Genomic DNA, 24,690 nt, shown 5'->3' on the forward strand with positions numbered 1-24,690 from the left:
ACTGTGTAAGACGAGTGTGCTGTTGTGTAAGATTGTTGGTCCCGGCCACCGAAAGTTCAGCGTCCTCATTTGACTTACTGTGGATGTGTTTGATTCTGCGTGCTCTGGCCAATATACTGAGTGGTAAATGATACATGATAATAAGGATGATAACCGGATAATGACAATGATAAGTGATGCAGACTAATGAAGTAATGATGAATTAATGATTGTGCATGTGAATGATAACATAGTGACAGAAAAATAACATTCCTTTACGTGACACTGTGTTCAAACTTTGACTGTTAGTGTATATCTATATAGTAACTTGTTGATTTTAAATCATTTAATATGCATCTGTTAATCCTACAACTTTATCTGCTTGAGTTGAATAGTAAGTAAGTAAGTAAAATTTGTTTATATAGCACTTTTTAAGACAAGAAACTATAACAAAGTGCTTCACATGAAAATGTAAAAGCATATCAAATAAACAATATAACAATATAAAGGTGGCACATGGTTGTGGACAGATGGCTCACTATGAATTCTGGGATAGGTTGGACCACGAAGGATATTTACCTCGCCTTGTTTCTTGTGTTTTGGTATCAGCCACAATCAGGGCTTGTTTTTGGTTTATTCAAGTTACTTTCCACGTTCCATTTTGTCAGCATTTAAATCCATTATTCACTCTTCACAAAATCAGCTTCTGCCTGGCTGTTAAAATATTTTGTCTTTTTTACTTCCTCACATGCATACCTAGACTGTAAAAACAAACAAACTGTACTGCACTGCACACTGAAAACTAACAGCTAAGGAGGATCAAGTGACAGCAAATGATCCTTACAGTGGCCTATACAACAAGTTGGATGTGACACGATTTTACAGCACTCTGAGAGTTTGGAGAAGGTGGCCAAACAAGACACCATAAGCAGATGTTCCAATTCAGACATATTATATAATCATGGGAGTTGAGCAGGTTGTGTGGCCAGTGTATTGTTGACATAAAGCTGATAAGTCAGCCTCTAAAACATCCTGAACAGCAGGGAACGTGGCGAGAGACAAGATCAAGCTACAGGTAAGAGTTTAGAACTGCCTTCTTGCTTTCTGCTCAAATTAAAAGTCTACAATGTAACGTTTTCCTTGTTCTAATCCAATCAGAATAACATGTGCTGTAAAATCCATTTGTGACCCTCTGATTTACTAAGATGGATCCAAACTCATAATTCCCAGATGAGTTAGATCATGTCGTTACTATTTTTTAGTTATGCTAAATGTTTTATAATGTGAAAACAACAGAAAACATTTTGCTATGAAAAAGCTTTTTTCCTATAACACACAGAATTGATTGTGAAGAGGCAAGAAGACATGTTACACATAGCATGAAAAATCCTAAAGAGCTTTCCTGAAACCCAAAGAATACCTGAACTGTACCCATGGAAAATTCACTCAATATTCAAAATATTGTTTAATATTAAATAACAAAGGAATACGCTTCTTTCTTTTGGGGGATCAGGACTGTACATAGCATTTCTACAGGTCTCCGATTTGTCAAACCTTTTTTCCTGTTCTGATGTTAGGTATTTGTGATTTTATATACTTTTTTGTTATGTTGACTGTAAAGGTTGTAATGGTGGCTTACTTTGCTGTTTCCAAACTACTGGCTAGTGGAAGTGGATCACTCAGTTTTACTGTTACCAATAGATGCATTTAATTTTAAGAGTGGAGTCTACTGTGAAGTAGTAATGAGAGAAGTAAAGGAGAAGAGAGTTGACATGGTTATAAAATCTGTGCAGGGAGGAGGGTTTGAGTAAACAGGTGGGATAACAATACAATGTGCTTGATAAACCACTCAATGACCCTGGAGCACTGCATTAAAAACATACACAGTTGTTTAGTGAAAATGTCTGTACAGACTCAGGAACACCGTTCACTGCAATGTCCACAGAGAATATATAGACAATGCTGAGGATTGGACTGTGTCGATCCAGGTATCCTGGCTAAAATGTAAATCTACTTTTCCTTCTCCACAGCCTCCAGCAAAGCCATGGACTCTAGTGTGCCCCTCGTCCTTTTGCTGCTCATGTGCAGTTCAATCATGGTCGAAGCCCAACTCAAGGTGTATGATCTGCGAGCGACTAATCTTCCCACCGTTATCGTGTTAACTACAGATGCCTATGTCACAGTGTCCTCTGGTGCTACTTCCCTGGGTAAAACATCTGTTCGCTACAATGACCCGAACCCCTGGTGGGAAGAGGAATTCTCCTATTTCTACACTGAGGAAAATGACACGCTGACCCTCGAAGTTTATGACTTTGACTTGATCTTTAATGATCAGCTGGGAGTCTGCCAAAGGCAGCTCAAGGTGGGAACCTATCAGCATGACTGCTTCCTGACCAAAGGCGGGACTCTCCATTACACTTATACTCTTGGTTGAAACTATCAGTAGGCATGCAGAGATTTGTATGACATCTGATGTCCACAGGCAGCCTTTATTCACCACAGCTTAACAATGTAGACTGTTATAGTAGATCTGAAATCCATTTTCAGGGTTTTGATCATGCTCACATTAACCAAAAAATCAAACGTCTTAAAGTCTGTAAACTCTTTCTACTACACTTCAGTCCTTGCTGCCCTGTTTCACCAATTGAAATAAAGTTTCTTGCAATGAAAACGTAAAAAAATACATGTCTGACATGTCTCACCTGGCTCCTGTTTCCTCTCTGTTCCTCTCTCTCCCTCTTTGTGCTGACAATCAAGCCAAACACCAACATCATCAAATATACAGTTGAAACCAGATATTTACACACTCTTCAGATAAAAACACAAACACTTTTTTAATTGTAACATCAAATCAGACTGTTTATTTTTTTTTTACATTAATAAATATTTTAAGAAATTGTTAAAATTAAGAGTAAAGAGAGAAATTGTCTGTATTACCCAAATTGTATTCAAAATTGAGCCACACTTATGGAGCTCCACAATTCTTTTCCTGGTGTTTTGGTTGATATCGCTTGTCGAAGAAACAGGCTCTGTGTTTTGCCTTATATGCATCCACAGGTGTGCCACCAATTTACTCACATGGACTCTACTAACCAATCAGAAGCTTCTTAAGCTCAGAATGAAATCGTCTGGAGTTTTCTTATTAATTAACAATAAACTTAGTGTATATGTACTCCTTAATTTGATGAAAGTGATTAAAATAGACAGCTCTTTCTCTCGTTATTCTGACATTTAACTAATTCAAATGATGTTTCAATATTTATTTATCTAAAACAAAACAAGTTTACTCTAAATTGATGTGATCTCTTGTTTTGCATAGAAATAAACTAAACAACATACAAAGCATAATATATAAAATAACATCTAGTTTTCTCTTGAAAGAAGCCCCTTATGTCCATTGTTGTGTTCATCAGTACATAACTGAAACCAATTTAGAGCGCTTTATTTAGCCATGGAGGGTAACAACTGAAAATATGAAATAAACACACATGTAAGACTCTCTAAAAAACAGTATTGTTGTTGTTTGGCTTTTCATTTCGCCATTTGTTGATTCACTCGAAGAGCAAGTAACGTAATATGGGTCAAATGATCAGTTTGATATCAATCTTTTGGGATACACAGTTATATTTACATTATTTGTCCAGTACGGATGATTTGCTTTGGTACCTGGTTAAACTTAAGCTCTCCTCTGTCTCCCTGGCTGCACATTTCCAACAGCAAACTCGCAGGCAGCAGCTCCCCCTGACCCCTCGCTCAGTTGCCTGGGTCCCCGACCTTAGAACTGAAGAAGCTTCTCAGATGAGAGGTGAAACGTCTTCAAGTAACTTAAAGAAGTCCAGACGCTTTTCTTTGCAAGCTCCTTTAGCTATGAAACAAATTACACTCCAAAAGACCCCGGGCTTCTGAAAAAACAAACCGGGCTTAAGCCCACTAAACCCAATCCCAATTCAATTCAATTTTATTTATATAGCGCCAAATCACAACAAAAGTCGCCTCAAGGCGCTTCATAGATACAGAGAAAAACCCAACAATCATATGACCCCCTATGAGCAAGCACTTTGGCGACAGTGGGAAGGGAAAACTCCCTTTTAACAGGAAGAAACCTCCGGCCGAACCAGGCTCAGGGAGGGGCGGGACCATCTGCTGCAACCGGTTGGGGTGAGAGAAGGAAGACAGGATAAAGACATGCTGTGGAAGAGAGACAGAGGTTAATAACAGATATGATTCAATGCAGAGAGGTCTGTTAACACATAGTGAGTGAGAAAGGTGACTGGAAAGGAAAAACTCAATGCATCATGGGAATCCCCCGGCAGCCTACGTCTATTGCAGCATAACTAAGGGAGGATTCAGGGTCACCTGGTCCAGCCCTAACTATATGCTAAATTGTACTTACTTACTTACTTACTTAAACCAGAAGAGGGCAGCATGCCCATCTGTTTTAAAGAAATATCTTACTATGAAACTTGACACATACCTCTTCATCAAAACTCAAGACACTGTAGTAGAAGACTTAGACATGACAATATCTGACGAAACATGCGCCTCCATATTCAAACACGTCAACACAACATCATTATGTGCCCGCCATGGTTTAATCCAGTTTGCAGTGGTGCAAAGAACCCATTTCTCAAAATCCAGATTAACTTGTATCTATCCTAAAATCTCTCCATATTGTTTGTGATAGATGCAAAACTGCTGATCCACATGTACTGGTCTTGTCTCTTGTCCCAGTCTCTTTCAGTTTAGAGAAAGTGTGTGAATGTGGCATGTTGTACAGAGCACTTTGAGTAATCCGGGAGACTAGAAAAGTGCTATATAAGAGTCAGTCCATTCACTGAGTTTCATCATGTTTCTTTTGCATGTTCTGGCACATGTTGCTATTACATGGCTTGATTAAGGTACACATTAGGCTGACATCTGGGCAGCACAGAACAGTGCGTCTACAACTGGTCCGTGGCTGCACACATGGTAGCCCACACATGGGCCAACACCGAACCACCAGTGTCTGCAACTGACCTTGTGCTGGCCCATGTGTGGGCCACATATGGCAAACCAGATCTGGGCCACCAAAGGGCTGTCATTCTTTGCGGTATGTGGGCCATGTGTAAGCACATTGTGTGGGCCAGATCCAGGCCATACCAATTTTGCTAAGTGGGAAGTGTTGGGCTAACTACCCCAAATGTACAGATCATATGTAACCCTTTTCTTCTCTTTCTGTTTATATGTGTGAAGGAAAAACTCTTAATAAAAATACATTGTTTAAAGAAATATCTCACTATGGCTCTAAATACTACAAAAACTTTCTGCTGGTTGTCAAATGATTTATAAAAATTTAATGTTTACAGGACTACAGTTTTTACAATGCAGAGACAGTTTTACTTAACATGGAGTCACGAACGGTCCATAGATCTGCATTTTAGGTTAGTCTATTACTCTAAACTGCCTGCATTCTTATTTGTAGTGTAAGTAGACTGAGTGGTTTGTAAGATTAGAAAAGCTCTGTGTACATGCCAGTGTTGTAACTTAAAAATAACGTAAAACTAAAACCAATGATATCATTTGACTATAGAAAAAAAGAGAGAACTCAATTAGCTTTGAAAGTTTCAAGCATTTAAGGCAAAGGTCAACAGCAGAACAAACTGAGGAACTGTTGCTAACTATGTGTGTGTGTGTTTTTTATTTGTTATCTGATGCAACAAGTCTTGTGCTTCCTGTCTGGTTTGTTTTAATTTCTGTGTCTGGCAGCTTCATGTTGTAGAGTTATTTATATTGTTGTGTCCACTTTCTGCACTTGAATATGGTGGATTTTTGTGGCTGAATGGATCAGTGGGAGATTATGTCAAGATACCAGTGTGTGTCAGACCATTTTGTTAGTAGCCCTCCTCTTCTTTCTGTTTGACAGGAAATGCTTTCTATTTTGAATCTTGTGAAAAGTTTCTTTCAGACTCACTGAAAGTCACACAACAGTAAAATGTCTGAAGCTGGAGTACTATACTCTCATGTGAAGTTTACAAGAGCGAAGAAAGCTAATGGTGAGTTTATCTCACCATTGGAGAAAATCTCCTAAAAATAGTTATTTTTCTTTTTTTTGCCTGCATTTTATCACCAGGCTTCATCACTTTGAGCAGAAATCTGGTTTCATATTTTTGTTACAGTTGTCATTTCCTCGTCGCCTGACACCACTTACTCTGAAGTAACAATCTCAAAGACTCAGCAGTCCACAACAGAGTCACTTGGTAAGTATGGAGCAGTAATGACAGATTTTCTTGATTGCATAGTTATATCTTGTGCTATATAATACGCATATGCAGATTGCAGACTGTGTGTGTGTTTGCAGTATTGCTTTCAATCAGAGTTAAAGTCTTTAATAGAGTGAAGTAGTGTGACTTTAACTGAAAAAAGAAACCCAGTCAAAATGTTTTTCACCTGTCAAAATACAATATCTAAGATATTGGTCAATCACTCTTTGAAAAATAAATAAAAATCTTTTTCACCACTAACACTTAGACATCAAATTTTTTCTACTTCCATCAAAACCTTGAGGACTGACTGTGTGCAGACAAAATCATGAAATGTGGCTTTATTTGAAATTTGATACAAAATAAATAAAAATAAATAAATAACTAGAACTGAAATTAAGAAAAGTAAAATGTGATATATGATAAATGGTGATAAATGTTAAACTCCATGCATCAGACAACTGAACAAAGATATCTATGGACAAAGAAGGTCATACAACATATGTAGTGGTGAATTTCTATTCATATAGTTCATGCTTGTTTCTAATTAGCAAGTGTGAAAGAGAAGTCGACATTTAAAAAACAAAAAGAGGAAATTGCTCTGAGGAGTGAGATCTCGCTTAGCGTGTGTGTGTGTGGGTGGGTGTCTCTGTGTGCCCATGTCTGCAATTTATTTTGCATTTTAAAAAATGTTGATCATATCTGCTTCACACTTGCTTACATGTTTTTTACTGAACCTAGAGACTTTCTTTAATAATCAGATTTCACAGTTTAATCTATTTTGCACTGATATTTGAACAAGGCTGTAAACATGGGGAATGGCTTTCTTTTGAAACAAGCCTCAAACAGTCATTTGAGGAACATTTTTGCTGTTCACTAATGTGTCAGCGGGTGACTTCTTGTTAAAGTGCCAAACCACTGTGGTCACTGTTCCTTTTCTCCTTATAGTAGCTGTTGTTTGCTTATAATTTTTTAAACATGTTGAAAGATCATCGTTGTCTTAAATCAGTATGATTATTTTATATGTGTGGTTTGTATAAACTATACATTTATTAACTTTTTCCACATCTCTATAACGTTTCTTTCTCTGCTAACTTTTCAGAGGGGTACCAACAAGATGTGTTGAGCAAAAGGTCAAAGGTCACCACAGAGAGATTGGCCTTGCTGGTTGTCAGTGGTCTACTGGTTGCTGCCGTCATTGGTCTTGGTGTTACTGGTGAGTGGATGCAATGCTTTTTCTTATAACTAGTAAATACACATGGTGTATAATTTATAACTAGCCTTTATAATGTGGGTTTTTATCAACTTTTCTTTTTACTTTTTAAGAGCTGTTTTTGTAAAATTGTGAACATTTTGAAAGAATTCAAGAAGAAAATCTGTCTCATTTAAGTAAAAAAAAACAAAAATGACACAGAATGATTTGTATTTTTCTTTTTTAATCAGTGTTTGACAACATAAGATTGAAGCAAATGTTCAAAAAACACGAAGATCTCCAAAACAGAAATGAAAGTGGAAACACAAATGTCTCAGGTAAACGTATGTGAATGTTTTCAGTGATCTAGGCCATTGTAGTCGAAGGAGCTTGGATGTAAGCATTAGAGACTCCAACGTTGCAACGCTGGATGAAACTTTTGGACTGCTGATTGACTTGCCCTCTATAGTGTACACATTGTTTATTCATTTTGATCAATATGTTGAATTAGAATGAAATCCGATGAAGCAATGACAGACTGTTTAGTCTGTTTTTCAAACCTACATGTCCAGTATGTCCAACAGTAGAAAGTAAGTCTCTTGCTGTCTTCAAATCACACAAGTCAGAACATAAATGAAATTTATGCTAGAAAATATTTTATCCTTTTTCAAAATAGAAAGAAAACCATGCAGAACAGTAGAGCCTACGTGTCCAAAAACTGACGTGAAAGGTAAAAAGGTTGGTCTTTAAACTGTTTGTATACCTTGATGATTAAAGAAACTCTGATGGACTCACAGAAACAGTAAGTTAGATTCAAATTGCAGGACAGAAGGAGTCTCCTGCTGCCTCCAAATCACACAAACATGAATAGTGATTTCATCCACCTGACTGAAGTCGTTGCTGTAATCTCTTCAAAGATCAAGCATGTTATAAATGTGAAGAAGGCTGGGAGCAACATGGAGGAAAGTGCTATTACTTCTCCATCAGTAAATCATCCTGGAACATGAGCAGAGATGAGTGTAGAGCTAAACGAGGAGACCTGGTTAAGATAGAGAGCAGAGAGGAGCAGGTATGAAACACTTTTTATGTTCTCACATGTTTTAGCACATCTTTATATTTCACCTTCTCATCACAGAAATTCTAACAAGGTAATTTTAATCTTCTTTTACTGATCAGAGTTTCCTGGACAGAAGACTGAGAGATGTAATGACTGAGGCTGGGGACAAGTTCTGGATCGGACTGACAGACTCAGCAGTAGAGGGCAGATGGTTGTGGGTGGATGGGTCACAACTGAATCCAAGGTTTGATTGTTGTGAAAATATATTTGTTAATTTCCTGTATTAAACTTTCACTGAATCAGTTCTGTCTGTTCTTCATATCTTAGTTTGACGTTTTGGAGGATGAAGGAGCCAGACAATTGGAACGGGACACATGGAGAACATCCTGATGGAGAGGACTGTGTGAGGATGGGAGAAAAAGGTGAAGCTGGTAATCTGGAGTGGTGGTTTGATGCATTTTGCTCAAAGCCTCACAGAAGTATTTGTAAGAAAGCAGGAGTAAGGGGAAAGTTTAAATAGGTATGTGACTGAAATTCAGTTCAGTCTATTAAACACCAGAGTGGAATGATGCAGTTTATTTTTAAGTTGTCTCACAAACAGAATAAAATCAACATATTAAAATAAAATTTGAGCAATATTTTGCATCTGATATTTTTCCTTTTTGAATTGTTTAACCCTTTAAAGCCGGTTTTCCGTAACTATTTTTAAATCCCGGTAGCACTGCAACCACGTACGCTAGCGCAATAATTTTTTTTTGCATATGAAACCAGAGGAGTTGTACTTACATCTTATGCCATCAGCTTGTCCTCGGTCACAGTTTCCTTCCACATATAACTTTGCAAAAACTGGATAAAAAGCACTTGCAGCAACAAAAACATAATATTCCAGAAACACGCTTTGCCAATCCGATCAGCTGTTTGTAACACTTCCTACTCCATCAGCGCGAACTATTGCATGTCCTCCATGTCCTGCCCGAAACCGGAAGTGACGTCATTTTGCTGAAATGTAGTTTTCTTTACCATCAGGTCCTTACGAGCCTATACTGGTGTTTTTAAAAGTTATGTTTGACTTTATGACTTTCTGTGTCGTTTCTGGGATGCTTAGGACTCATATTGCACTGCTGGAAATAGTTTATTTTGATGCATATGCTGTTTTTTTGCAAATTTGCATTATAATATTTATTTTCGTTTTTCCTGCATTATATAAAAATTGGTGTATTTCAAAAATAAAACTATGAAGACACTTAAAATAAATTTCCTGTGGTGGGAAACTATTTTGTGCAACTTTTTTGTATTTACAGTTTTGAGGGATAAGCCTCTTAAATTTCTCTAACTAGAAATATATGTTAAAAAGTTTATTGCACTTTTTTGCAATTATGTAATTCCTATGCACTTAATGCAGACATATTATTAAAATTTGGGCTATAATGGTTGTATTGATGTATATCAACTTGAAATGCTCCCGAAAATGGCACTACAGCATGTAAAAATATAATATAAGCTTAAAGGGTTAATATATACAAGAAATGTGGGAGCACCTGCGCAACTTGAAGGAATTATAACATCCCAAAACCTTTTAGATACCCCTGGAAATAGAACAAGTAATAGATGTCAGTGTGAATAAAGAGTAACTGAACATTACAGTGTTTGATATTTTAACAACTGATTAGTTTGACACCTCATTTGACTCTCATCAAGGCAGAGCTGAATGAGAAACTGAAATTACAATGTGTTTCCACATTGTAATTCCACATTGTTGTGGAATTATGGAAAGCGCAAAATGGTGCATGAAATGCAAACATTTCACATTTTCTTACTTCAAGAAGCTCAGAGTGAATAAACTGCAGTTTAGAAGGGCTCTTACATGGTTAAATGTTTCGTGTATGTTGTAAGGAAATAATATTTAGATATTAACTATATACGTATTTTTATTTTTGTTACTTTCTATCTTGGAGTCTTTTTTTACAATTAATCTATAGTTAGGGCTATAATTTTGGACAACAACACTGTTTTTCTGTTGGTTTGTTTTGTTTTTTGCCTCCACCGCCACAATGAACTGACGGGTGCACCTGGTTTGGGAACAGCACCAAGCAGGACAGATGAGATCTGCAAAGAGAGGTGCGCTCAGCCGAACGCATCATTCAATCAGAGCTCCCTGACCTGCTGTCCATCTATCCAAGCGGTGCAAGACCAAAGCTAGGAAGATTATGATGGACCTCTCCCATCCCAACAATGGACTCTTCTCACTGTTGAGGTCTGGGAAGCGCTTCCGCTCCCTTAAGGCCAAAACAGAGAGAAGGAGGAGGAGCTTCTTCCCCCAGGCTATTCGGGCCCTGAACCAGGTGTAGGACTGGACTCTCCCACACACATCACATCACTATAAGACTGGACTCTCACACACATCACATCACCACACGCACTCTGGTTTTTCGTCATGCACACTTCCTATAATTTATAATCTCTTTCTGCTATTTGCACATTTTTTTACTGTAAATTTCTAAGTTAAATCTGTAAATTTTGTATAACTTGTAAATTGTAAATACTGTAAAACCACTGTCATTTAATGGTCGGGCATTGCATTGCACAGCTACAAGCATTTCACCTCATGTCATACTGTGTATGGTTGTGTGTGTGACAAATAAAAATTTGAATTTGAATTTATTAAGATGTGAGCAAAGAAAAAGTCAAAAATCATAAATCCAATTAGTGGGTCCACAATGTGATTGTTTTCCTGGTAATTGTTGTGGAAAATTTAACAATAACCTGCAACACATCCAGTGAGCTTGATTTGAAGTGGGTTTAATAAACACATTGCAATGTGGAGAGAACATCCCAGTGAAACACCAGGACCATCTCTGAATTGTGGCCACCGCCCTTACATCTTATATACGCAGACACGGACACTCTTAAACAAAGAGCATTCCACAGCAGATCAATTATTAGCAGATCCTTAACTGTTCAGTCTAAGAAAAGCTCTGACCAACCATCACCTCATCTGCAACAGGATGTCCAGAGCCCTCAAGAGGAAAATGAGTCTGCTGTGGAGGTCCAATAAAACTTGGGCCCCACTTATGATCACATTCCACATGCATACAAACTGGTGACAGGAGTGCTCTTACTATACTAAAGTGATATGGTTGAAATATGTGATTAATACATGAGAAAAGAAATCTGCCACGACATTACTTTCTTGGTTGCCAGAACTGAATCTTCAGATGATTTCTTCTGCACATTGAAAAAACCAGAGGAAGAAATAAACTGAATATTCCTATGCACCAGTCTCTCCTCCTCTCCTTCTCTCTGGACATCCAATAACCATTGCTGACCTGATGTCCAGCCACATCTTATCATACCTCACTTTTTCTCGTCAAAACTCTGTGTTTGTCAGTCACTGTATACTCAATGTAATTTCTCTTATGAAGTCACACATTTGCTTAGTCATGCTTTTTTGTTGCAAGAAACTTTATTTCAATTGGTGAAACAGAGCAGCAGTACTGAAGTGCAGTAGAAAGAGTTTACAGACTTTAAGAGGTTTGATATTTTTGGTTAATGTGAGCATGATGAAAACCCTGAAAATGGATTTCAGATCTACTATAACAATCTACATTGTTAAGCTGTGGTAAATGAAGGCTGCCTGTGGACATCAGATGTCATACAAATCTCTGCATGCCTACTGATAGTTTCAACCAAGAGTATAAGTGTAATGGAGAGTCCCGCCTTTGGTCAGGAAGCAGTCATGCTGATAGGTTCCCACCTTGAGCTGCCTTTGGCAGACTCCCAGCTGATCATCAAAGAGCAAGTCATAGTCATAAACCTCGAGGGTCAGCGTGTCATTTTCCTCAGTGTAGAAGTAGGAGAATTCCTCTTTCCACCAGGGGTTCGCGTCATTGTAGCGAACAGATGTTTTACCCAGGGAAGTAGCACCAGAGGACACCTTGACATAGGCATCTGTAGTTAACACGATAACGGTGGGAAGATTAGTCGCTCGCAGATCATACACCTTGAGTTGGGCTTCGACCATGATTGAACTGCACATGAGCAGCAAAAGGACGAGGGGCATACTAGAGTCCATGGCTTTGCTGGAGGCTGTGGAGAAGGAAAAGTAGATTTACATTTTTACCAGGATACGTGGATCAACACAATCAGCCCTTGTAAGGATCTATTTTATATTGGATGGGACACATTTATGCAATCCTCAGCATTGTCTACATATATATCCTCTGTGGATATTGCAGTGAACGGTGTTCCTGAGTCTGTACAGATTTTTTCACTACACAACTTCAATTGCTAAGCTCATCTGCTTAGCAATTTAATTAAAAACTTTTAAATACATTATTTTTTCATAGTATAATCTTCACGTGCTTCATCCGAAGCACACTTTCTGTGTACTCACTACCTAATTTATAGCCAAAGTATTCGCTCACTGTGTCTAGCTTAGCTTAGCTCGTAGCTGACTCATTAACACCATGGCTACTTCACCTGTCCCTCCTGCACATTGTGTCAGATGTTTAGTTACTCCTCGACCTCCTTTAGCAGTAATGATATCTGTAACAAATGTAGCATATTTGCAGCTCTGGAGGCCAGGATTACTGAATTGGAGACTCGGCTTCGCACCCTTCATTCACCCGTAGCTAGCCAGGCCCCTGTAGCTTGTGCAGCCGAAGATAGCGTAGGCCCCGCTAGCTGTTCCCCGGCAGACCCCAAGCAGCTGGGGAAAGAGGGTGGCTGGGTGACGGTGAGGAGGAAGCATAGTCCTAAACAGAAGCCCCAGGTACACCACCAACCCGTTCATGTGTCTACTCGGCGACACACCCGCCGGGGGTCAAACTCTGGTAATTAGGAATTCTGTTCTCAGACATGTGAAGCTAGAGACACCGGCAACCATAGTCAATTGTCTTCCAGGGTCCAGAGCAGGCAACATTAAAGGAAATTTAAAACTGCTGGCTAAGGGTAAACGTAAATTCAGTAAAATCATAATTCACGTCGGCAGTAATGACACCCGGTTACGCCAATCGGAGGTCACTAAAATCAATATTGAATCGGTGTGCAACTTTGCCAAAACAATGTCGGACTCTGTAGTTTTCTCTGATCCCCTCCCCAATCAGACCAGGAGTGACATGTTTAGCCGCATGTTCTCCTTAAATTGCTGGCTGTCTGAGTGGTGTCCCAGAAACGATGTGGGCTTCATAGATAATTGGCAAAACTTCTGGAGGAAACCTGGTCTTGTTAGGAGAGATGGCATCCATCCCACTTTGGATGGAGCAGCTCTCATTTCTAGAAATATGGACAAATTTATTAAACCCCCCAAAATATGACTATCCAGAGTTGGGACCAGAAAGTAGAGTTGCAGTCTTACACGCCTCTCTGCAGCTTCTCTCCTCCTGCTACCCCCCCAAAAACCCATCTCCACAGAGACTGTGTCAGCTTCCAAAAAACAAACTAAAAACCAGCAACAAACAACTTAAACATAAACAATTACAAAGAAAGAACAATACAGTATCCACATCTGAACCAAAGAGTAAAACAGTGAAATGTGGATTATTAAATATTAGGTCTCTCTCCTCCAAGTCTCTGTTAGTACATGACTTAATAATTGATCAACAAATTGATTTACTCTGCCTTACAGAAACCTGGTTGCAGCTGAATGATTATGTTAGTTTAAATGAATCAACACCATTCTAACTGAGTCATTCTAACTACCAGAAACCTCGAAGCACAGGCCGAGGGGGCGGTGTGGCAGCAATTTTTCACACCAGCCTATTAATCAACCAAAGACCCAGACAGACTTTTAATTCATTTGAAAGCCTGATGCTTAGCCTTGTCCACCCCAGCTGTAAAACTCATTGTCAAAATTGACTGAATTTTCCATGTGCATATGTGTAACATGTCATCAGCTCTGTGTGCTATACAGAAAAAACAACAACAACAGTATTGGACAAAGTATTCCAAGACAAAAGCTGGAATAGTTTGTGCATCTACATGTCATCATTGTTAGTACCAAAAAGCTCACAGTATCATTTGCTGAGCCCTCAGGTTTCAAGGAAATGTGTGTGAAAAGATTAGTCTGCAAACAGCTGGTGTTGTTTGGACTGTGTTTCTGTTCACCTTGGTGTTATCACATGCTTTATTAATGGGGTCTTTTCCATAAATGTAACCAACACTGATGACAAGCATCTCTATGCTCTAAAACAAACAAACAAAAAAACAGTTAACCAGTTCAGGGTTGCAAGGGTCTCAAACATAATATTTTCTATTAAAATGTTGCGTTTAAAAAGAACAAGGCAGCAGATTATCTTTTATATTTTCCTTAAATTAATGTGGTAACAAAATGAACTCAGGCATATGAAATAGTACAAATGAAAAGAGTTGATTCACCACACAATGTGATCAGATTATTATTAAAACACAGGAAGTGTGAGCAACATTATGGGAAACAAATTTAAAGGTTTAAATAGATCTAAATGATAAATTGAAGACAAAAAGATCTTCATTTTATAATATTCTGCAGATTAACCAATTTGTGGTCTTTACCTGCACTGATTACACTGACTATCATTACAATTTAATAAAATTAAAAAACGTTTTTCAAAGCGACATTTTTTGTTGTCTTCACATTATAAAACATCTAGCATAGGCAACAAAAGTAACAGCATGATCTAACTCAGCGGTCTCCAACCTTTTTTGCACCACGGACTGGTTTATGCCCGACAATATTTTCATGGACCGGCCTTTAAGGTGTCGCCAATAAATACAACAAAATAGAACTAGTACCGGTACCAAAAAAAAGAAAATTTATTCATAACACATGTGAAAAGACCAAGGAAAACCGAGTAAACGATAAAAACGATAACAAAATAACGCTGAAAACCGATAAAAACCCTGAAAACCATACATTTCACACCTGAGCCTCAACTCTCGCGGCCCGGTACCAAACGACTCACGGACCGGTACCGGTCCGAGGCCCGGGGGTTGGGGACCGCTGATCTAACTCATCTGATTATTATTAGTTTGGATCCATCTTATCTGTGATGCACAAATTTCTTTTAGAGCGCAGGCTACTCTGATTGGATTAGAACAATGAAAACCTTGTAATGTACACTTTTAATTTGAGAAAAAAGCAATTAGGCAGTTCTAAACTCTCACCTGTAGATCGATCTTGTCTCTCACCACATTTCCTGCGGTTAGGGACGTTTTAGAGGCTGACTTATCAGCTTTATGTCAACAATACACTGGCCACACAACCTGCTCCACTCTCACCATTATATAATATATATATATATATATATATATATATATAATAAAAAATTATATTCTCATATTTTTGAGCACTTCTTTATATTTTTTTCAGTACAGAAGTGTCATAATTCTGCTTCCTTTTGACCCAGCATTTTGAGTTTCTTATATTCTAGTGATGTTTTGGTTTATGTTCAGGTTTATTTATAGTCTTATTCTATTTTTGCATTTCTTTTAGTCCCTGTTCAGTTCTTGGATTATTAGGTTCCCGCTTGTTTGTTTACTACAGAATTCCATATTTCATTCGTTCATCTACAATGAACATAGGCATGAAAATAAAGAAAAACAATTCAAACCTTTGACTGGTAGTGTATGTGTATGATTCCTGATACATCAGAGATAAGAATGAACTGTTTTAGTTTGCTTTTAGTTGCTTTTACACAAATAGCAAATATTAGTTTTAAACTCATCTGAAAAATTGGTTTACAGGTGAATCTCTGGATTACAGAAGAAATGTTGGAGAGCACAAAGACCCACATCCAGTTGATAGTTATCTGATAAATTAGGGAACATATGTCTGGGGACATCCTGCAGGTTTTAGATCTCACCCTGGGTCAACACACCTGAATCAAATGATTAGTTCATTACCAGGCCTCTGGAGAACTTCAAGACATGTTGAGGAGGTAATTTAGTCATTTAAATCAGCTGTGTTGGATCAAGGACACATCTAAAACCTGCAGGTCACCGGCCCTTGAGGCCGGGAGTTCGACGCCTGTGACATAAATGATGGTGAAAAATTATGTTTTTTTTGTTTGTTTTTTTATGAGATTTTTTTTTTTTTGATTTGTTGTCTATTAGTCTGATGAATACCATCTGATCCCCTAAAGCGGGTCTCCAACTCCAGTCCGAGCTCCTGTCCTGCAGCTTTTAGGTTAGGGGTGTCAAACTCTGAAACATTTCCATGCTTATCCCACATAAAATAGCAGAGTGGAGAGGTTATTTGTTTATGTCTTATGCTTTTATGATTCTGTAAACTGCTTGCTTTTATGTTGCTTTTATTCTACTGTGTACAGTGACCTTGAGTGTTTTGAAAGGCGCTTTCAAATAAAATGTATTATTATTATTATTATTATTATGTGTCCCTGTTGCAACACACCTGAATACAATTAGTAGGTCTTTAGCAAGACTATAGAAGTTGAATTCATGCTGAGGTGGCAATTCGGCCATTTGATTCATGTTACAGCAGTCATGAGTGAATGAACATGGTGCAATAAAAGTACTTTTAGAACTACATCTTTACATCTCTCAAACTTTACTCAATTCATTCTTCTTGTTTCCTCCACGTCCGTACCATTGATTAATTAATGTTAAACTCTCTCGCAGCTGCTCTATTCCCATATTGTGGCAGTGCAACAATTGTTGCAATCATCGAGTGGAAAAAAGTTAGCGTTCATCCTCCAGCTTCACTGTGTTTATATTATGCTAACATAGCTGTGTTGCTAGCGATCACGTAGCACATCATATACCAGCTAGTCCAACTTCAGTAACCCTACAAACGCTACTGCTGTTTAGTTTTCTGTCTTCATTTATGTTGGAAGTGATAGCAGAGCTGTACGTTTTAATTTTTTCAGATATCTCTCCATCAGAACATGCCATATCATGTTTAGGTGGAAACTAGCGTTTCCTAACTGCATTAAATTTAATAAATTTTGTTTTCATGGATGCCTGGATGTTAAACTCATTTGTTACACCTGGTAAAGCAGCAACACTGATCATTTTATTAAGGATGAAAGAATTTAGACACTTTAACTCTCAGTGATGCCGCAGTGTTCATTTAACTTCTGAACCTGAAGCAAAGTTTGGACCTAGATTACTCCACGAGGCTCCTGACTATGGTAGCCATAATTCTCCGACAATCCATCAAGTGCAGCTTCGTAGCTTACCAAAGTCGTACTAAAATATTTGATAGATTTGAGCGCTGTATACCTTATAAAATTGGTTCGAGGTCAGTAAGCACAATTCATACATAAAGCACACTGGATTATAAGGCACACTGTAGATTTTTTAGAAAATTAAAAGGATTTTAAGTGCGCCTTATAATGGGAAAAATACGGTACTTAAATTTACAACACAGCAGAATCAAATGGTTGAATCACCTCTTAAGCATGCCATCAAGTTTGGCAAAGGCCCAGCAACAGGCCATTTATTTGATCAGGTGTGTCAGAACAAGGATGCATTTAAAAGCTGTAGGACATTAGAGCAGGGTTTTCCAGCTCCAGTCCTCTAATGGTTGTGGTCTTCCAAACAAAAGGATTCTCATTCAAACATCTTGACAGGTCTAAGTGCTTGCTAGTGATGTGTGGATCGATACTGAAATATCGATTCCTCCGATACCAGTCATTTATGTTCTAGAATCGATTCTCACATTAAAATATCAATATTTTAATAATTTAGGGTAAAATTGTAGTTTACCATTAACAGGAACACAGTGGAAAGAAGGGTTAGGGTAAACCCTAAGTAAAGTAAAGTCTCTGTGGTCTCAAATTATAAAATTGCAAAAAAATATTTAGAATTCTTAAAGACTGCAAAGCTTTTCTTCATTCAGTGATGGAGTTTTGTGCTGTTAGGGTTGAAGTTTGAGTTGGCTACACAAGTGAAAAAGTCTCACTCAGGTACATGGTTATAATAAAAATAATAATAAAAAGTAGGCCTTTCAACATATTCTCAGTTTTCCCCATTAGGTATGCTGGATAAAAAGGCACCACTGATGGCAGAGGGGTGAGGTGAATAACAGAGATTCACAGGTAAACTCTGTTTAAAAATGATTTTTACATTTGTTTCCTATAAAAGTATTCAGTCACACATCCAAATAATTAAATTCAGGTGTTTCAGTGACTTCCATGGCCAAAGGTTTTATAAAATCAAGCACAGGTATGCAAACTGCTTCTACAAACAGTGGTGAAAGAATGGATTGCTCGCAGGAGCTCGGTGAATTCCAGTTTGGTGCTGTGATAACTCCTTACGCTTTCCATACGCCCCTGTCACGTGGCGTGTGCTAACCATTTCACAAAGCAAGAACCATAAAAAGCATGTAGCAAATTTGTTGTGGAAGAACTTGAGAAGCCTGTACAGTGTTGTAATATGATCTGATAAAACACTTTTCAGGTGAATTGAGGGACAGACTGCAAGCCAGGTCTTTTTGTCCAACATCAGTGTGTGATCTCACAAATGTGAGAAAAGCGTTTGGCATATAGTGTACGTAGTCCTAGCAGAACATGAAATGAAATGCTTTTAATTTGTTCTCTAAGAACAAATAGACCCCAAGGTGAATTTTGAAAATAACCATCTATTTATTCACTGCTATCTGGCATTTAAGTGACATGAACACCAGGGCCTTGTTTAAGAAAAGCTTCAAAATCAGAGTAACTATGCGAACATGTAAATGAAAACCAGCACCTCCATTTTGGCGCTGGTCCATTTGTCCTGGGCTAAAGAATATGAATGTATATATGTTAGTACTGACCAAGACGGTCATTTTAAGGAAGAGCAAATAAAGAGCAATTTTAATATCATTGCTCCACATGTGCATCTGCTAAAAACCTAAAAGTTCAAATCTGTGAATTTGTCCTTTGACCTTAAACTTGAGATCAACTTTCTGTTTGTTTTTTCTTTAATTGATTTGCACCTGAATTTGTGCTTTGATGGCAAAATGAAGCTAAACAGGAAACTCACAGAAACATACAACCTGACATACAGACGACCCAGAATAGAGGAAGACAAAGGACTTAAATACACTAAAGGATAATGAGAGGATGAGGAACAGGTGGGAACACAGCTGGGACAAATCAGACCTAACAAGACAAGGAGAAGCAAATTTAGACACACTGCACACAGGACAGGGACTTTCACAATAAAACAGGAAACAATGTGGAACATAGACATGACAACACAAGCTTGACAATTAGAACATGGAACACGCAGACATGAAATACCCGAGGAGACAAAGAACACAGGAAGAGACTAAAGGCATAATAGAAAGTAAAATACAGAGGAAAAGACAGACTATATAGGGGACAGGAAAAGACTCATAAATCGTGGAGACATGGATTAAACAAAATCCAAATTAAATAATATTACAAGAACTATATATTATGTTAAACTAACATAAGAAAAATCAAAAAAACTAAATAAACTCAAAACACTGGGTCACAGACCCAGGATCATGACAATTCCAGCATTAGATGACTACAATGACTCAATAAATCCTACTGTTTTAAGCTAAACATAATGGTTTAAATTGACTCACATTTTCTTTCCTCATCTCTGAATTAACAGGTAGGCATAATTTGTTAGGCCCTGAAAGTGCCAGGTTCAAATTGTCCTACTTGTAATTCACTGCCCCTACAGTCAGGGAATATTATCAGCAGGAAAATTGTTTTACTATTTTTTGTTTCTTTATTTCCACCAGTGTCACAAACCCAACAGTCAGCGCAGTACAGACGAAATCCAGGCAGTGGAGAAAACGTGTAATGCCTACATTAGATCTGTAAAGGTTCCTGGGAAGGCTCGGTGTGTTGAGTGCATTGAGGCTTGACCTGTGGAGCTTAATGGGAGGACTTGGAAAGGAGTGAAATTTTATATGAAGAATCACACTGGTGCTTTAAAACGAACCTCTCAAAAACTAAAGTAAGCTTTGATAAAATATTGAGCAGGTAAATGTTTTTGAAATTCTTAGTTCCTATCTTGATTGTGATACAGCAAAGTTTTATGCTTCACATTTCTATTTCTAACAGTTGTGGTTCTTTTAACTTGAAACACTGTTGGAAGCTAGTTGAAATTTGGAAATAAATTTTAAGTGTGAAGAGCCATCTATTTACAGGAGTTGACACAAGTGCAATAAAAATAAAGGCAAAACCCAAACATCACTGTGTTTTTAAAACATTTATTCTGTGAATCCGACAGTCTCAGTCGTTGTGTCCTTGGGCAAGACACTTCACCCGTTGCCTACTGGTGGTGGCGCCAGTGTCCGGCAGCCTCGCCTCTGTCAGTGCGCCCCAGGGCAGCTGTGGCTACAATATAGCTGCCATCACCAGTGTGTGAATGGGTGGATGACTGAATGTAGTGTAAAGCGCTTTGGGGTCCATAGGGACTAAGTAAAGCTCTATACAATAACCTGCAGGTTTAAGATCTTGAGCTCATCAAAATGAGAATATTTCATTTCTTTTAATTTTCTTTTTTGCTTTTCCTAACAGTAAAACTGAGTGATCCACTTCCACTATTCAGTAGTTTGGAAACTGAGCAGTAGGCCATTATAACATGAACCTTTAGAGTAAACATAGCAAAGAAGTATGTAAAATCATAAATATATAAAATTTAGAACAGGAAACTAAACCGGTTTTACAAATAGGAGACCTGTAGAAATGCTACATATTAGCCTCCTGATCTTAGAAAGAAAGCTTTTTTGTTCTGTTAATTAATATTACAATTATATTTTGAATATTGACTGAATTTTCCATGTGCATGTTCTGAATTAGGCCTTCTTTAATTTAAAAAAATAAGCTAAGATTTTATAGTTCAGGTATTCTTTGGGTTTCAGGAAGGTTCGTGGGTTAGGGTTTTTAATGCTGTGTGTAACATGTCTTCACAGTCAGCTCTGTGTGCTATACCCAAAAAACAAGAAGGTATCCCAGGACAAAAGCTGGAATACTTTGTGCACATACATGTCGTCACTGTCGGTGCCAAAAAGCTCACAGTATGATTCACTGAGCCCTCAGGTTTCAAGGTAATGTGTGTGAAAAGATTAGTCTGCTAACAGCTGTTGTTGTTTGGACTGTGTTTCTGTTCACTTTGGTGTTATCACATGCTCTATTAATGGGGTCTTTTCCATAAATGTTACCAACACTGATGAAAGGATGAAAAGCTCAAGCATCTATACATCAAATTTTCAACCACTTAACCTGTTCAGGGATGTGAGGGGCTCAAAAAAAGGCAGCAGATTAATTTAATTAATTTTAAAATATAAAAGAAAATGTTGTAATAAAATGAGCTCAGACATGTGAGATTGTACAAATGAACGTGGGTTTAGTCACCACACTTAAATCAGTTCTGTGATCTGATTATTATTAAAACATAGGGAGCAGGAGCAAAAATACGGGAAACAAATGTAACTGTTTAAATAGATATAAATAATAAATTGAAGACAAAAAGATTTAAATTTTGTAACATTCTTCATTAATTAATTTTCAAGTTTTTCAAAGCAAATGTTTTCTGCTGTGTGCAACATGTCTTCATATATCTAGCATAACCAACAACAGTAACAACATGATCTAACTCATGTGATTGTTATGAGTTTGGATCCATCTTAGTAAATCAGAGGGACACAAATGGCTTTTATAGCACAGGCTATTCTGACTGGATTAGAACAAGGAAAACTTCACATTGTACACTTTTAATTTGAGCAGAAAGCAAGAAGGCAGTTCTAAACTCTTACCTGTAGCTTGGTCTTGTCTCTAATAATAATAATAATAATAATGGATTACATGAACTGGAAACACTTGTGGGGGAAAAAAAGCTAATAATTAGGTTTAAAAGAATAATACATAGCATATAAGGTAAGAACATCAATGTGATGATAAAGGAGCAGGAAAGTGAAGAAGAAGAGAGATTTAGTCCGATCTGAGCGGTCATCAGACAAATACCACCCGTCACTTACTGAACAAACACTTATAGAACATAACATTTGATATAAAACAAAATGATCTGAATATGACTAAAGCATCATGGTGGTGGTTAGCACTGTCACCTCACAGAATGACGGCTCTATGTTTAATCTTATCTGGAGTCTGGACAGATTGCGTCTTCTCTTTGTGCCTGTATGGGATTCCTCCCACAGATGTAATATTGTTTTAGTTTCTCAAAGTTTCCAGCATGTGAACCTTTTTCAGTACTCATACTGCTAACTGTGATGACTGTCAGACCAACAGAAAGCATGAAAGCATGCTATTTTAGGTAACCACATGTTAAAATATCACACACCTTTGGGGACTGGCTGACTCCAAAGCTCCTTTTTCTGTAACGTTTAGATGGTGGAGAGGCATGCTGGAAAATATATTACTTATATTTCCTGATTAAATGTTGACTACACTACTAATAAGCAGTGCTGGCAAAACTTTGTTGAGCAGATGTTTTGATGAGTAAGTAGTTTATGTTTTTGTGAATCTCTGAAATATTGTTATACTTTGAAAATGTGCACTCCTACTGTAATATGTGTGTGCAATTCATTCAGCAGCTCGTCCTTTGGAAATGATTGTTTAATGTGGAATTCTATAAATGACTGTGCTTGTTTGCTACAGTGACCCATCCAGTGTGTGAAGGCCTGTGGTTAATAGACTCTCTCTTTTGTTGCATGCTTATACACATTACAGTTGTCTTTATTTCACTTTAGTAAGGTTAAATCTGAAAATCTGGTGATTTAGCATGAACTTAATTAAATATAAGCTGTCTTCCTCTGACGTCTGACTGTGGTTGCTGTCCATGGTGCTGATCAAAAGCTGTAATTATCTTAATGGTGACATTGGTTTGTGTGTGTGTGTGAAAATTTACATACTTAGCTTTAGATAAAAGCACTGTATGAATGTGTGTGTGTGTGTGTGTGTGTGTGTGTGTGTGTGTGTGTGTGTGTGTGTGTGTGTGTGTGTGTGTGTGTGTGTGTGTGTGTGTGTGTGTGTGTGAGAGGGAGAGACTTTGGGCACTCATATTGAAATACAAAGATGTTATACAACATATCCGGTGAAAAAGATTCATAAGTGTGAATTATCAGATGAAAAATATGCTGTTGAATTTCCAGAGAATTCCAAAGACATATGGAAAATCTACCAGAGGAGAGCAAAACATCCAAAAAGGTTGAAATTTCAGGTCAAATTTATTCAAATAAATCAAATTATTACTTAAAATAATGAATTGATCGAATCTTCTAGAAATGAAAACCATTATTTGCTAGCGTCGTTGTCTCACAGCAACAAGGTTCTATGTCCAGTCTTTAATACAGCTGTGGTCCTCAACAGCTGTAAATGTTCATCTACCTGTATAAAACTACACTATGTTGTGTTACTGAAAGCTTACATGTCCACTTTATGTCTTCTCTTGATGTTTATTGAGTGAAACTGACTCCCAACACGCAGAGGGAGTTTGCACAAGTTTTCTTAAAGATATGCTGGATGTGGTGTGATAAAGTTGAAAATAATACTACTTAAAACTACCATGTTTCTCTTGTGCCTTTGTCAGGTTCATGTGTCATAGCCTGTGTTTCCTGTTTTATTGTGATAGTCTCTTGTCCTAAGTCCATCATGTTCAGTTTTGCTTCCCCTTGTGTCATTAAGTGAATTCAGTTCAACTGTTTCTCCCCAGGTATCTCCACTTTGCCCATTTCCTTCTGATGTATTTAAACACTTTGTCTGTGTTCATGTAACCTTAGTTACTGCAATAAAGTGCTTTCATGTTATGTCTCCTGCATCCTGCACTTTGGCTCCAAACCCTGCCTTCAGCACTGAGGTACATGAGACGTTGGTGTAATACAGCTGTGGAAAGCCTGTAGAACTGTGACAAATATACATGAAGTAACAGATTCTTGTATCTGCACTCAACTACAGTGTATGTTACAACCATCTATTAAATACTTACTGCCAATGAAGCCATTTTCTACATGCAAATAATCATATAATGTTAAAGATATAAACTAAATTGTATTGTACGACATCTCTTTCTGCATTGCATTCCGAAGTTTTTATGTGGTTGCACAGGCTCAAAAAATAGCTACACTTATTTTCTATTTTTCAAGCAAAAAAAACTCCAAAGAAATCAGGGGTGACTCGAGACTTTTGCATGGTACTGTACCCAGCTGGCATTCTTTCACACATCCGTTGCAGTGGCTAAAAGCTGTTTGATGAGGGGGAGAAAATTGATGAGGGGCTTAAAAGCTTTAAAGTCAAAAT

At 37.7% G+C, this 24,690-nt stretch overlaps 3 protein-coding genes across 3 annotated transcripts; 2 read left to right on the forward strand and 1 right to left on the reverse strand.

Annotated features, from left to right (window-relative positions):
- The first annotated feature begins 985 nt into the window (after positions 1-985).
- Positions 986-2,660, forward strand: LOC118454465 (uncharacterized). The gene is made up of 2 exons (XM_087835068.1): positions 986-1,054; positions 2,010-2,660. The coding sequence occupies exon 2, from the start codon at positions 2,024-2,026 to the stop codon at positions 2,411-2,413; it is 390 nt and encodes a 129-aa protein (XP_087691194.1). The 5' UTR covers positions 986-1,054; positions 2,010-2,023; the 3' UTR covers positions 2,414-2,660.
- Positions 2,661-5,950: 3,290 nt separating this feature from the next.
- Positions 5,951-9,029, forward strand: LOC102799990 (CD209 antigen-like protein C). The gene is made up of 7 exons (XM_087835485.1): positions 5,951-6,011; positions 6,135-6,215; positions 7,321-7,434; positions 7,662-7,727; positions 8,334-8,479; positions 8,587-8,711; positions 8,795-9,029. Exons 1-7 carry the CDS (start codon positions 5,951-5,953, stop codon positions 8,985-8,987), a joined length of 786 nt encoding a protein of 261 aa, XP_087691611.1. The 3' UTR covers positions 8,988-9,029.
- Positions 9,030-11,911: 2,882 nt separating this feature from the next.
- On the reverse strand, positions 11,912-15,691 carry LOC102799422 (uncharacterized). Its single transcript, XM_035909354.2, has 2 exons — positions 15,611-15,691; positions 11,912-12,553 (listed from the first exon to the last, which is right to left on the reverse strand). Exon 2 carries the CDS (start codon positions 12,537-12,539, stop codon positions 12,150-12,152), a length of 390 nt encoding a protein of 129 aa, XP_035765247.2. The 5' UTR covers positions 12,540-12,553; positions 15,611-15,691; the 3' UTR covers positions 11,912-12,149.
- Between the last annotated feature and the right edge of the window lie 8,999 nt (positions 15,692-24,690).

Source organism: Neolamprologus brichardi, chromosome 22 (genome assembly GCF_056152115.1).
Source record: "Neolamprologus brichardi isolate AB-2024 chromosome 22, ASM5615211v1, whole genome shotgun sequence".
NCBI classification, from domain to species: Eukaryota; Metazoa; Chordata; class Actinopteri; order Cichliformes; family Cichlidae; genus Neolamprologus; species Neolamprologus brichardi.

Bases quoted from the DNA above. Each gene is read 5' to 3' on its own strand.
- LOC118454465 (XM_087835068.1), top strand. From the start codon at position 2,024: ATGGACTCTAGTGTGCCCCTCGTCCTTTTGCTGCTCATGTGCAGTTCA.
- LOC102799422 (XM_035909354.2), bottom strand. From the start codon at position 12,539: ATGGACTCTAGTATGCCCCTCGTCCTTTTGCTGCTCATGTGCAGTTCA.
- LOC102799990 (XM_087835485.1), top strand. From the start codon at position 5,951: ATGTCTGAAGCTGGAGTACTATACTCTCATGTGAAGTTTACAAGAGCG. The intron at 6,216-7,320 runs GTAAGTATGGAG...CTAACTTTTCAG, and splicing joins GTCCACAACAGAGTCACTTG to AGGGGTACCAACAAGATGTG. The intron at 8,712-8,794 runs GTTTGATTGTTG...TTCATATCTTAG, and splicing joins GGGTCACAACTGAATCCAAG to TTTGACGTTTTGGAGGATGA.